Source organism: Anguilla anguilla, chromosome 4, assembly GCF_013347855.1.
Source record: "Anguilla anguilla isolate fAngAng1 chromosome 4, fAngAng1.pri, whole genome shotgun sequence".
Lineage (NCBI taxonomy): Eukaryota > Metazoa > Chordata > Actinopteri > Anguilliformes > Anguillidae > Anguilla > Anguilla anguilla.
Window position 1 is genome coordinate 56,107,347 of NC_049204.1, and position 12,936 is coordinate 56,120,282.

A 12,936-nucleotide genomic window follows, 5' to 3' on the forward strand; every position below is an offset into this window, starting at 1 on the left:
TCTCAATCAAAAGCCGGAGTGCCTACACTGCAGCAACAGATGGGAGCGGAGCCCCCATTCCCCCCCCCCCCCTTCCGCGCATCCCGACGCTCTGCTAGCCCGTCGCGGGCTCTGTGTGAAAGGGTTAAAACGAGCGGGAAGGCAGCGGAGGCGGACCCTTTGCCCGCCGCTGATTAATTAATGAGGCCGGTACCTCGCGGGTGTGAGGAGCGTGCGGCAGCCCGGATTGATATTCTTCGGAGGCGTGGAGCCGCGCGCGCCGAGCTGCTCTCCGCGGCCACTGCTGATCCTGCAAGGCCGTGGGGTCGAAGTCCCCCCGGGGGACCGCTCTGAATTAAATATGTTGACCTGTGACATCACTTCCTGCTAACGCAGCACTGCTGTCAGGGCTGTGGTGTCCTTGGAACCCCTTGTTGTCGGAACTGTTGACCCCTGGTTTGTTTCCCCTCCCCTGCCCCCGCTCCCCTCAAAATGGGCTTTGTTTTGGGGTGTTTTCACTGAAGCAAAATGACGGAAATCTGCTGCGCGGATCGAGCGGGCTGCTCGTTAACCTCATCTCCTCCTCTCCGTCGACGCGGCCCTGGCACGCCAGCCTCCGCAGCGCCAGGGCCAATAGAGCTGGAGCGCACGCGGGCCGCTGCAGGAAGCAAGGGCGTGTCCCTCCGCATCTCTCAGCCAATGGAGGGGGTCAGAAGCCGTCAGGTGCTATCACAGGAAACCCCTGATGTTTTTATTTACCTGCCTTCTCCCAGATAATGCATATTCATGTGAACAGTAAAATATGAGAGATCACCTGCTGGCTGGAGCTGGCTGAACTGTTCTGGAAGTGTTATTTATAGCTGGGATGCTGGGTTCAGGCTCAGATGTTGGCACTTACCCTCTAGACAGTGATGCATTATTAATCTCAAAATGACTCATATTTCGCCCCGTGGGTTTTGGCAGTGTGTCAAGCTTGACCGAGGGGTGTATTGTAATTAATGCGGATCGGGGGGGGGGGGGGGGGGGGGGGGGGAGAGAGAGAAAAATAACATATTTACTTTCATGCTTGCTGTAAGTCCTGTTTTGGCTGCGCCGCTGCCAGTGGCTAAATAAAAAAGCACTTGACACCACCCGCATGCCCGGCGACCGCTTGGCGACCGCCCGGCGACCGCCCGGCGGAGCGAGGCCAGATTGGCCCTCTGCAATGCCCATCTGTCGCTCCGCAGCCGCGTCATTGGTCGCGTCCCTCAAAGGTCGCTGGGGTTTGGAGTCTTTAACGCGGGTGGTGGCAGGCTGAATCCCAAACGCTAGAGGGAGGGGAAACGGAAGCGGCCGGAGTCTCTCTCTCTCTCTCGGCGTCGACCTTCGGAACGCCGCGGCACGGAGCGGTCCGATTGCGTCGGCTCGAGGGTGGCGTCTGATTTCTGCGAGATGAGACGCGCGATCCCTTCAGTCTGTTTTTCTTCCCTCGCTGACCAGTGGAAAGCAGCCCCTGAAGAGTCTTCGGCTGACAGCCGGTGTATTCAGCGTGAGAGCGGTTAAAAATAACTGAGGGAACCGTTTAGCCGGTGCTTTTCAGTTCGCGCTAGCGCATGCTAAGACCCGGCGATGGCGTACTTCAGGCTTCACTCCAGTCTGAATTTGCTCACTCTGCCGCTGGCATGTTAGGTAATCACAGTCAATCTTTGCTCCGGTGTAAGAATAGACAAAAAATAAATAAATGCGCTTGTTCTAGCACGGCAAAGGGATTCCAGGTCCTCAGAAATACTGCTGTTTAATAAGCTGCACAATATAAATAAACCTGAGAATATTGGACCTGGATCAGTATGTAAACTGAGCAAGCCTGATTGCTAGGTGACATCACACTTCCTCATTTCAGCCATACGGAGCCCAATACACAATTAATATGTTGTTACGCAATTGTGTTGAGCAATTGGGCTCAATATGCAATTGCGTATTGATCCCAATACATAATTGATATGTTGTTAGACTGGTTTATAAGGATTGCGTAATCTGGAATTTACCTGGTGCTATTTTGTAATGTGTGAGTATGTTTTTTTTGTGACACCTATTTAGCATAGTTCAGAAATTTCCACACTCATTGCACTATAGGACTAAAAATCTAGGCTTATTCCAAATGTACTGCAGATTGTACTAACAGTAGTTTTGTAATATTACCTCCATTAATGCGCATGTATACCTAATACAAAAAAATAATTGTTTTGTATTTTAATGGTAAATACATGCCCAATTGCAATTCATTTCCAATAAGTGATATCTTTATCAACCTGTTTTGTTGCGCCTGGATCAAGTTATGAAAATATTCAGCAAGGTTACTTAATATTTGGAAATATGCTGGAAATGTGGGGCTGTATGGTAATAATTTTACAGCACACACGTGAATAATGTGTCCTCGTGTCCATAGGGTGAATGTGTAAATTGAGAAAATGGCACGTTGATATGTTGCCATGGTGATTGCTAACGTGCTCGTGACTCTGTCCAGCCTGCGGCTTCCGGGAGGAGAGCAGTTAGCCGCCTGTCCGTCTCATGGGCGCTCGGATGTCCTCACAAATCACGCGTGATGTGTGTGAGACCCCAGCACGACACGCCCAAGACTCCTTGGGTGGACGCTGGTCATGTCCGCGGGAAGTCCCGTGATCCTTCAGACTCTCTCCGTGGCCCCAAGGACTGTGGAGATGTAGCGTTGCCTGCTTAAAGAATTGGCCATGCAAAGTACCCTCAATTAGACGGGGAAGAATAATAATGCAACCATTTAATTGCATTAACATAATGCCTTCTAACGATCATTATGTGCACCAAAATAGTCGTGATAATAAAGCAATTACTATTTTGAGAGCACAATTAGCCCAGCACCTTTTTGATGCTATAATTACAGCATGGAGATGGATATTCTCTGAGACTTGGCCTGTGGAGAAGTTGGGAAGGGAAAAGTGGGTGCAGTTGATTTGTTGGTAAAAAAAAAGAAACCATATGTATGAGTGAAGGGATGTTGTTGCAAAGTAGATTTTGGTCCTTTATCTTGTGTGTGTACGTGTGTGTGTGTGTGTGTGTGTGTGTGTGTCTGTAAACATCCTTACTCCTTATACCAGTGTTTTGTGTGTTTCTTTGCATGTGTATGTATTCACACACATGCTTTTTATGAATACATGCAGCATATTAGTATTTTTCAAGGTACTCTGGAGCTGAGCCTCAGTTCCAGAGAAAAACAGACGAAAGAGCCAAGGAGAATTTAGGAAAAACAGATAGCGAGAGAACGAGCGAGAGAGAGAGAGATACTGTTGGAAGTAGAGAGGGGAAAGAGAAAGAGAGAAAGAGATTGGTTTTCATGCCTGGTAGTCAGCGGCCCTGTAAATCTCCCAGGAGCGGGTCGGAAGACAGCAGAAGGTTGATAGTCATCCATCACTCGTGACAATTTCGCCGCTCCGGAGTGGCTTGACGGGGTACCCCGAGCGAAAAGCGCCGCGGCGCGAGAGATGGAGAGAGAGAGCTGCTAGACTGAGCAAATTAACTCTGCCACGTTTGGAGCGCGAGGCTGCTGAAGGAGGGCCTGGATTTGCCTTATTCATCCCTCCGTTTAAAACATGCGCGCTGCCCTCCCGACGCGGACCCCGCGCTCCGTCATACTCCCGCTGTCCGGGGGGGTGAGGGGACCTGTTGACGTCAGAGCCCTTTTAAATCACGGAAAAAAAAGAAAAGGGAGGGAGAAACAGCGGAGCCCGGGCTCAAAGATGATTTGGCGGTTTAAAAAATAAAAGGCAGGCCTCCTCTGGGGACCGGAGATTGCGCTTTATATTTGGAGCCCGAGCGTTTTTTTTCTTGTTTTTTTTTTTTTGCTGCCAAGGTGAATATTAAAAGCCGTAGCTGTCAGGCCGCATCTCCCTGCTCTTTATTTGTGCTGATGGGAAGCAGATACATGCGGGAGGCAGCGGAGGTCTGCGTGTGAGCACAGGTACATGGCATGTGCATCGCTGCTTTCGTATCTGTCTGTCTGCCGGTTAGAGCTCTGCAGGAGGGAAATGAATCCTTGGCTAATAAAGAGACTGCTGTCCTCCCGGCGAGCTGGAGAACTGACTCTGTGAGCTGCTTTGCCCGGAGGCTGTTAAAACACTCCGTGTAATGAAGCGGAGGCTGAGGGATCTTTGCATATGTGAGGCTTTAAAGAGGCATGGTGATCTGATGAGCACGAGCACATTCTCACACACGCACAAGAATGAAAGTGCACATACATGCACACATGCAGACACACACACACACACACACACAAATTCACACACGCAGACACGCGTGCGCACACACACACACACTCACACACGCAGACACGCCTGCCCACACACACACAAACTCACACGCAGACACGCGTGCACACACACACACACAAACTCACACACGCAGAAGAATGAAAGTGCACATACTCACATGCACACACGCAGACACGCGTGCGCACACACACATTCTCACACGCAGCAGAATGAAAGTGCACATACTCACATGCACACACGCAGACACGCGTGCGCACACACACATTCTCACACACGCAGCAGAATGAAAGTGCACATACTCACATGCACACACGCAGACACGCGTGCGCACACACACACAAACTCACACACGCAGAAGAATGAAAGTGCAGACACACACACACGCACCCAAACTCACACATGCACACACACACACACACACACACGCACCCAAACTCACACATGCACACACACACACACACACACACACACACACGTAGGCACACGCACACACACACACACACAGCACACACAACACACACACACACACGCACACACTCACACACACACAAACGCACATACACGCACACACCTGGCTTTCCCCATGTTAAACACATATATTCTGTTTTACATATAGTACACACAAGCAGCCATGAATGTAGAAATGTGTTCAAAGTCGACGTTAAAATCCCGTAGTTTCAGTTTTATCTGTTTAGAAAGACACAGTATATCCTAAATACAGAAACTTTTTCCTCCGAACTTCTTGCAGAAATCGTTCGACTGGCTTGTGGAATTCTTTTATGTTTCAGAGTGCATTATTGTGTTTGACCCCTTGCATTGTCTCCGGGGTATTTCACTTGAATGTCAGTCACTCAAAGGGAAAGGCGTAATTAAACTCTGTAAAATTGCGCATAGCCATACAATGGAGTAATAAATTGCCCTTCTCGAAACATTGGAAAGCACGGCACTTCTTACTTCACTAATGGAATAAAAGATACAAAAGGCTCCAAACGCCTCAGCAAACAAAAGGTCTCAGGGCTCCTGTAAAAGAGCTTGTCACCATGTCTCGCAATCGGATAGCTTTGGGCTCTCTTACTTTTTACCGCAAAATTAATAAATAAACATTGGAATAAATATCTGGGGTTTTTTTTAGGAGAATTGAAACTTGAGTTCTCGGTAATTGTCAACATAAACAGCAGGTGCTCGGAACTTCCTTTTGTCTTTCAGAGTTTTGTACCGGGACAATTTCAAAGCAAAATAAACATCTTTTTTTTTGTACACACTTAGCCTCAGTAGACACAGCCGTAGCAATATAAGCGATTTCACCTAACATCTTCACCTCCTCTTGGAACCACCTCACTCTGAGGCAACTTCCAAAGTAACTTCCAGGCTTGCAATTTCCACACTCACAAGGAAAACATACACATTTTCCTAAAAGCACGTCTCCCTGTGGACCCCACCCTGGCTACTCCGAGCAGGGCAATGACAGCTCATTGACCACTTCCTTATTTGGAAAGCGACGCCGTCCTGGGGTGAGGGTGCTGGAGGTGGCTTTGCTCTTTCCACTCTTCTTCCTCTCTTCTGTTCCGGGGCCTCGTCAGCGTCCGTCGGTGCGAATCTGCCGTCGGTCCGGTCGCAACGCTTTACCAGCCATCAAGTGATCAAAGCCTGCGGAAGAGCTGCCGTTAGAAGTAAGAGCAGGCGTCTGTGGCTGTGGTGCCGAAGCCGTGAGAGGCGGACAGCCCTTTCCCCACAGTGTGCACCATAGAGGGAAGAGTTCACGCCACAGTCCCCCTCTTAACCCCCCACTAGCTCATGACCCCGTGGTCACCGTGAGCACCACCACCTGTGCGTGTTCACACACAAGCGTCGCGTCTGGTCCGCAAAGCGTAGCGCGTCGCTGAAGCAGTTTTATTTTTAATCGTGTCGCTGTGCTTTTTAACGCGTTCCACCGATGAGCGTTTTTATCGCTCGTTTTTCCTTCAGTTTCGGATGTCTCCTTAAATATTTTATGGCGGTCTTCCCCTGAGCAGGTGCGACTGCAGATCGATGAGCATCAGGAGGAGCCGCGGGCTCCAGACAGTTGGTTGGCTGTTTCTGCAGGGGGGCTCGGTCTCGGTTATCTGAGCCCGGGAGCCCTGAGCGCTCGTCCGCGCGGAGGTCAGCGGTAGGGCGCCACGAAGGCATCGCCTGCTCACATGCTCGGTCCCCCTGCTCCTGGAAAGGACGTTCGGCAGACAGGAAACACGAGTGGCTTTTAAATAGAACGCTTGAACCTAGTTATTAAATTATTTTATTTTTTTCTGAGGATTGAAATACATTTTTGAAAAATAATTCTTGTGCATTTATTTTTTCACAATGTCAAAATGTAGTGTAGATTAAAAACAAGGACACAAAATCAGTACCAGGACTTTGCCACTCTGCGCTGGCTGAGAGTACCAAATGGGTGCTCTCTGTCAACAGCCTTGTAACACGACTGGAGGGCCCGTGGAGCCAGTGAGTTGGTGTGGGACGAGGCTGCTGTAGGGTGTGCGTGAGTTCATTAGCGTGAGGTAAAAAGAGCTCGCCACGTGACCGTTTCCTCTGTCTCTCATCTCGCCATTATCCTCCATTTGGACGGGATATGATGTCGGTAGGGCGCGGCGAGAGTCGGTGGAGGCGAGATTCGGCTCACGATGATGTATTTGACAGGAGTGACATTATCTACCGCGGAGCAGCGGTGTTACTTAGAAAAGTGATATGTGCCACAAAAAAAAGCAATAACTACTAATGCCAATTTTCCAAAACAGGAGACCGGAATGCTTATCAATTTATGATAAAGTGCTCACGGCGCGCTTGATGTGAGGAAATTGGATTGCTGCGTGATGACCCTCCAGTGTTGCTCCGCTGCCCCCTTGTCATCACTGTTCCAAGTGAACGTGAGTGATTGCTTATGGTCGCAGATGAGCAGATGAAGGTATGATTGCGCTGACGTAACAGGGGCGATCTCGCTCGCGCCCGCAGCCCTCCGGGGCCTCGTCTGACTATTTCAATTAGCACAGCCGTATCCCGCCTAACCGCTCTCATTTATCCTGCGAAATATTCACTTGTGCGTTTTCTTCACCTGAGTTTGGGGCGCTTTCGCCCGTGTCAAAAGACATGCAGGTTTTCTTCTCCGTAATTTCGCATCAGCTAGTCTTCCTATAAACTCCTGAAGCAAAGGCTTCCTCGCTTCTCCTCTGCATGCAGTTCTGTGTCTGGCGCTCTTCTTCTTCTGCCTTATCGGCTGCAGGAGGAGGATAGCGGAAAGGGAGGCCCTGTTATTAATCACCTGAGCCTGGCAGCAGAAACACCGGGGCTCTCTGCTAGCCTACCCGACGCGGCGTTGGAGGCCCCCCCGCCCCCCCCCCCCCCCCCCCCCCCCCCCCCCCCCCCCCCCCAACGAAGCCTAACGCGTTTCCGCAAACGCATTACAGCCACGCGACGCCGCCGCTAAATAAGACAATCTGAACGCGAGGAGGAGGAGGAAAGGAGGCCGGAGCCAGGCGAGGCGAGGCGAGGGAACGGGGACGCGTCCGCTGGAGGAAAAAGCCGAAAGTAGGCTGGCAACAGATGTGCGGGGCAGTAAAGTGTAATTGAAATGCCAGCAGCGATGGTCTTATCTCCGCCGTACAGGAGCCTGCTGCCAGTCTGAACATCAGTTAAATGTCATTTTACCTAGGTCTGAATCGGGCCGCCAATCCCTGCTCCTGTGAGGGGGGGGCGGGGGGGGGTGGGGGGGGGGGTAATAGGATTGCAGCGGCACACTGTTAACTTCCACCACCTGGAGTTAGTTAGTAATTTGATATGGTCTATCAATAGGAGTCATTTACTGCATGGCGATATTATTATCATCATTATTTATACATTTATTTATTTATTTCTCTGCCCCTTTTTTTCCCCCCTGATCCTAATCTGATTCCTGGAGGAAGGGGGCCTCTGTGTAACAGCAAAGCATGAAATATTACTCACCCAGCCGTGAACGTGCCTTTTAAAGCCTAGCTGGCCCACTGGTGGCTTGTCCGCTCCAGCACACTCATCCGTTCGGCTAGCGCTTCTGCGGGAACAGAGGCGATATCTGTTTCTGCAGATACGTCCCATCTAAAGGTGATTTCCTTTCATATTTCTCCTTTATCCAGTTATGCATCCACTCTGTCGAGACCGACTTGCTTATCGGCGCTCGCTATGGGAAGACTCGCGTCGCTACATGCTAAGCCTGTCTCTCGCGGTGAGCCGCGTTAATAAAGTGTCACAGTAACATTACAGGCTCGCTGCTTTTAAGTCGGATTGAGGCTACGCGGCACAGTTTGAAATGTTTAACTTTTTACTCTTTAAAAAGTTTAATTGGGTCAGATGGAACATTTCCTTCATTTTTAAATGGGCTCTATTTTATGTGCTCTATTTTATGGGCTCGGTTTTATCTGAGAGCTCCCCTTTTCTCTTTTTCTTTTATTTTAGGGTGGGTTCCTCCCCACCACGTGGAACAATATGCCTACGTGGGACAATTTGCATTTATTAACTAGTTTTAATGTCGTGTACAGGTCATAAAAGGTTTCCAGTATAACTTTGAATGAGTACCAGCATGAAATAAAGTTTAGAATGTTTAGCTTAAAAGCAGTCACAAGCATTTGCAAAAGGAAACCATAAAAAAAAACAAGATCGTTTTTACAAAGGAACATTAATTTGAATTGCCCTCGTAATACAAATCTCACTCTCCAGACATCAGAATGCTTGTTTGAATTGCATGCAATGCCCTTGCAATGCTCATTAGAGCGATGCAAATTCAATCTCAGAGGCTGTCTTATCTGAATAAAGTGTTTGTTGACCCAACAGAACCATCTGAACCAATTAAGATCTTTTTGTGATATAACATTTGAGCAATTAGTCTGTTATTGCCTCATGATTTTATTCAAGGCAAGCCATGGACACCTGTTATATTATTGAAGAGCAATCTTGTCTGCATATGTCTAGTAATGCGTTGCTGCAAATCATAATGCCTGGAAATATTCGGTTACCAAACAACAAAAAAAGCGATATGTTATATCCCCTACTGTAACTCCATTGAACGCTTCATACACATCATCTGTCAAATGCTGCTGAACCCTATACATGTCATTACTCTGACTTACACTGTACGGCTCAAATACATCAGAACTGGCACGTGAAGCCGGAGATGAGCGTGGTGTTTCTACACTGGTGTGCACAATCCAATTGCACAGCAATGTTAATTTCAGCTGTGATAAAATGCAGTCCAGTTGTAACGGGACGCTTCGTTGTGCCTTCCAGAGGGTGATCTTCAACATCGTCAACTTCAGCAAGACCAAAAGCCTGTACCGGGACGGGATGTCTCCAGTGGTGAAGTCCACAAGTCGACCCAAATGGTAAGATCGATATCCGCTTCCTTAGGCTGAGGACCGACGTGTCACTTTCCGATTATTCACGCGGCTAACATTTGATGTTACGTTTCCGTAGAGCCAACGCTGAAAGCAGTGCTTTTTCACAAACACAAAAACGTGCCACTTTACCATCATTCACGCAAAAAATCCCAAAAACGCACAGCCTTCTTCTGTATGCGTAGATCATCAATATTTAATTTCCATGAATCCCAGGACACCTGCGTATGTATTTTGACGTAATAATGAGAAAACTCCAGATTACAAATGTAGAACTGACCCAAGGGTATATTTTGATGTCATGCGCAATAGTGGTGTAGCTACAGTATAAACACACAAGGCAGTTTCCCCGATTGTTTAAGTGTTTCTTACAGAGATATATCATTTGCAGCATTCTGCAGTGCTCGTCACATCTTATTTTCATTGCCCTTATTTATGCACATTTCTGTATTGTTTGTCTACTCTTTGTGTCCCCGGCGATTATGTATTATATCTTATCTACATAGTGGTTCCTGAATGTATGGGTGGTGGTTGGTAATCAGGACTTTTATATGTTTTTTCATGGGATTTTTTGTTTCCATGACAATGATGTCATGGACATGTGTGTATGGAAGCATGTCTGTGCCAAAATTCAAATGAAAATGCAAAAGCCCACTTTGCATTTTCATTTTCAAGTTTATGTACACACTTTATCTGATAAATTTGAAAATTTATATGCAAAGTCATTTCATATTAAATTTTTCTTGCCTTCTATGACATAACGCTGTCATAATTCAAATTAAAATGAAAAACCACATTTGAAATAGCAGTTTCTTATTGTAACCGTACTATCCATTAAAAAATATAATGATAATTTAATTGGTCATTTATTATTTCATTTTCATGTTTTTGTGACAGTTAAATGGCACAAAGGTGACATACAAACAAATGCTTTGCTTCTGTTTGCATGATTATTTTTGTGGAGTCATTAAAAAACCCTGCCAAAATTCTAATTGACGATGCAATCCCTCCTGCATTTTCAAAGTCAAAAGACCTGTCAATCACATTAAGGGGCGTTACGGGGGGCAGTTCAAATCCAACCAAGATGTCCCCACACAGTGGTGTCTAAAGATTTCGGTTGTACTGCAATAGCTGGATAGTTAATACAATTTATTAATTGTTTGGGTGTAGGAATGGCTCACAAGTGTATAAGAAAAGGAATGGGGTAAACGATGTTACGACACGCCATGTGGCCTGATGTTCAGTTAGTTAGTTAGTTAACCGAAACCAACTTTTCCGGTGACTAGCTAGCTAATTTAGGGCTACAATAGCTACATGGTCACTTTCAGTGGATCACTAAACCTAGCTACAAAATTTACACGGCAATAAAATTTAAGTGAATTATAAATATTGCCTCCCACGAACAATGCCCTTCGATAAAATAAATGCCATTTCATTTGATTTATGTCACCCTTGTGCCACAAAAAAAAAGAAAATGAAATGATAAATGGCCAATTGAATTATCATTTCATTCTTGTCATGGAAAATGTGGTTACAATAAGAATGTGCTATTTCAAATATGGTTTTTCATTTTCATTGAAATTATGACAGGGTTGTGTCATAGAGGGCAAGAAAAATGAATATGAAATGTACTTTGCATTTAAATTTTAAAATTGTCAGATAAAGTCTGTACATTGACTTGAAAATGAAAAAGCAAAGTGGGCTTTTGCATTTTCATCTGAATTATGTCATGGTTTTTGCGCACATCGAATGAAAACGAAATGTAATTGGCGATTTGCATTTTCATTTGAATTTTGGCGCGGATATGCTTCCATATGAGAGGGCCAGTGGTAGAGATGTTGATTAGAGAATCATCTTCTGATAGTGAAAATGCACAGGACTTTTTATTTTTATTTTTTATAAATACTGGCTATCTCTGGCAGTGGTGGTTGAGTCCCCAGTTTTTATTGTGTTTTGAAAATGCAGCCTTGTGTTGATCTTATACCAACACAGTAAAACCCGAGGTGCTTTTCTTTCATCTGTCTGCCCAGTCAGTGTTCTGTTTCAGAGCTGATAAGCATCTTATCTGATTTATTCATGCAATGATTCTTGTCAATTTCAGGTGCGTTCATACGCACCTGCTGTAGAATTTAAAGGCAACAGAGATTCCTTGCTGCGCTTAGATGTGTCTGGCATATATGAACATCAAACAACAGTTCTCAGCAGGGGGAAATGGAAAAAGGTATGTCATTTTAAAAGGAGGGATATCATTTGAATTTCCTATACTAGGATTTCCCTTCCCAGTCATGGACATCAGTTTAGAGCAGATGCTACACAGGTCCCTGGACCTTTCGTTTACATGGATCCATTAATTGAATAAATTAACTTCCACTGTCTACTCATTGCGATGGTATTAAGAACACACTATTCTGAATTACTGGTAGTGACCAAAATAACCACCTTGTGGTTAACCACCCCAAATGCAGGCCAAAGTACTCTTTGAAATTTGGGTGGAATGAAATATATGCAAGGAAATGGCACAAGAGCACAACAAAGAATAAATGTATGGTCGCAGTGGGATAGTTGCTGAAGGAGTAGGGCTTTGTGTTAACTTTTTCCTTAGTCCAACTAATTCCAACATATTTTCAAAATGGTTGACCGTATATCTTACCACATACGACCACACCATCATAGAGCCTACAAGTACACACATCACAGAAAAATATCCCTACGACAGTACCAGTAAGCCAAATATGTACTGTATTGAGACAATTGAAGACAATAGTTTGGTTCTTAGATGTAATTCTCTAAATGATCTTCATAGCAAATAACATCAATTTGAGTAGGGTTATCAAATAATTAATTAAACTGAATATTAAATGAATACATTTTGGAAATTACTCTTGCATTAATGTGATGACTGTTGTCTGTCATTGATAGTGTGCAATGCCTAATACACATACTACTGATTCCGCTTTTTTATTTGCCTCTGTGGTTTTTTATGAGTTTGCAATGGTTCGTTTGTAGATGCTGAAATTGTGACTCAGCTTGACACTTTGGATTGAATAGTGTGTCAGGTCCTACTGATGATAAAAGTTCATCTTGTGTGCATTGTACAAAGTGGGAGTGGATATGAAGCAATTTTAAAATGTTTGCGGATACCTGTTTATTGTGTGTCAGGAGGAGTGGGGGGAATCCCACTATGAAGTATGTAGTACATGAAGCACTAATAAAAACCAGAGTTTTTCCATTGGCCATAAGTGTATCTTACAAGACTTCAGCAAAAACCGGGCCAGACAGCCGTGGAA

At 45.8% G+C, this 12,936-nt stretch overlaps 1 protein-coding gene across 2 annotated transcripts in view; it reads left to right on the top strand.

Moving 5' to 3' along the window:
* The window catches only part of agbl4 (ATP/GTP binding protein-like 4), a 312,708-nt gene that overhangs the window by 117,795 nt on the left and 181,977 nt on the right, over nucleotides 1-12,936 (top strand). For both annotated transcript variants that reach the window (XM_035412247.1, XM_035412249.1), the window contains exon 4: nucleotides 9,543-9,637. In XM_035412247.1, the coding sequence (XP_035268138.1) occupies nucleotides 9,543-9,637 (95 nt within the window). The remainder of the gene's footprint in view (nucleotides 1-9,542; nucleotides 9,638-12,936) is intronic.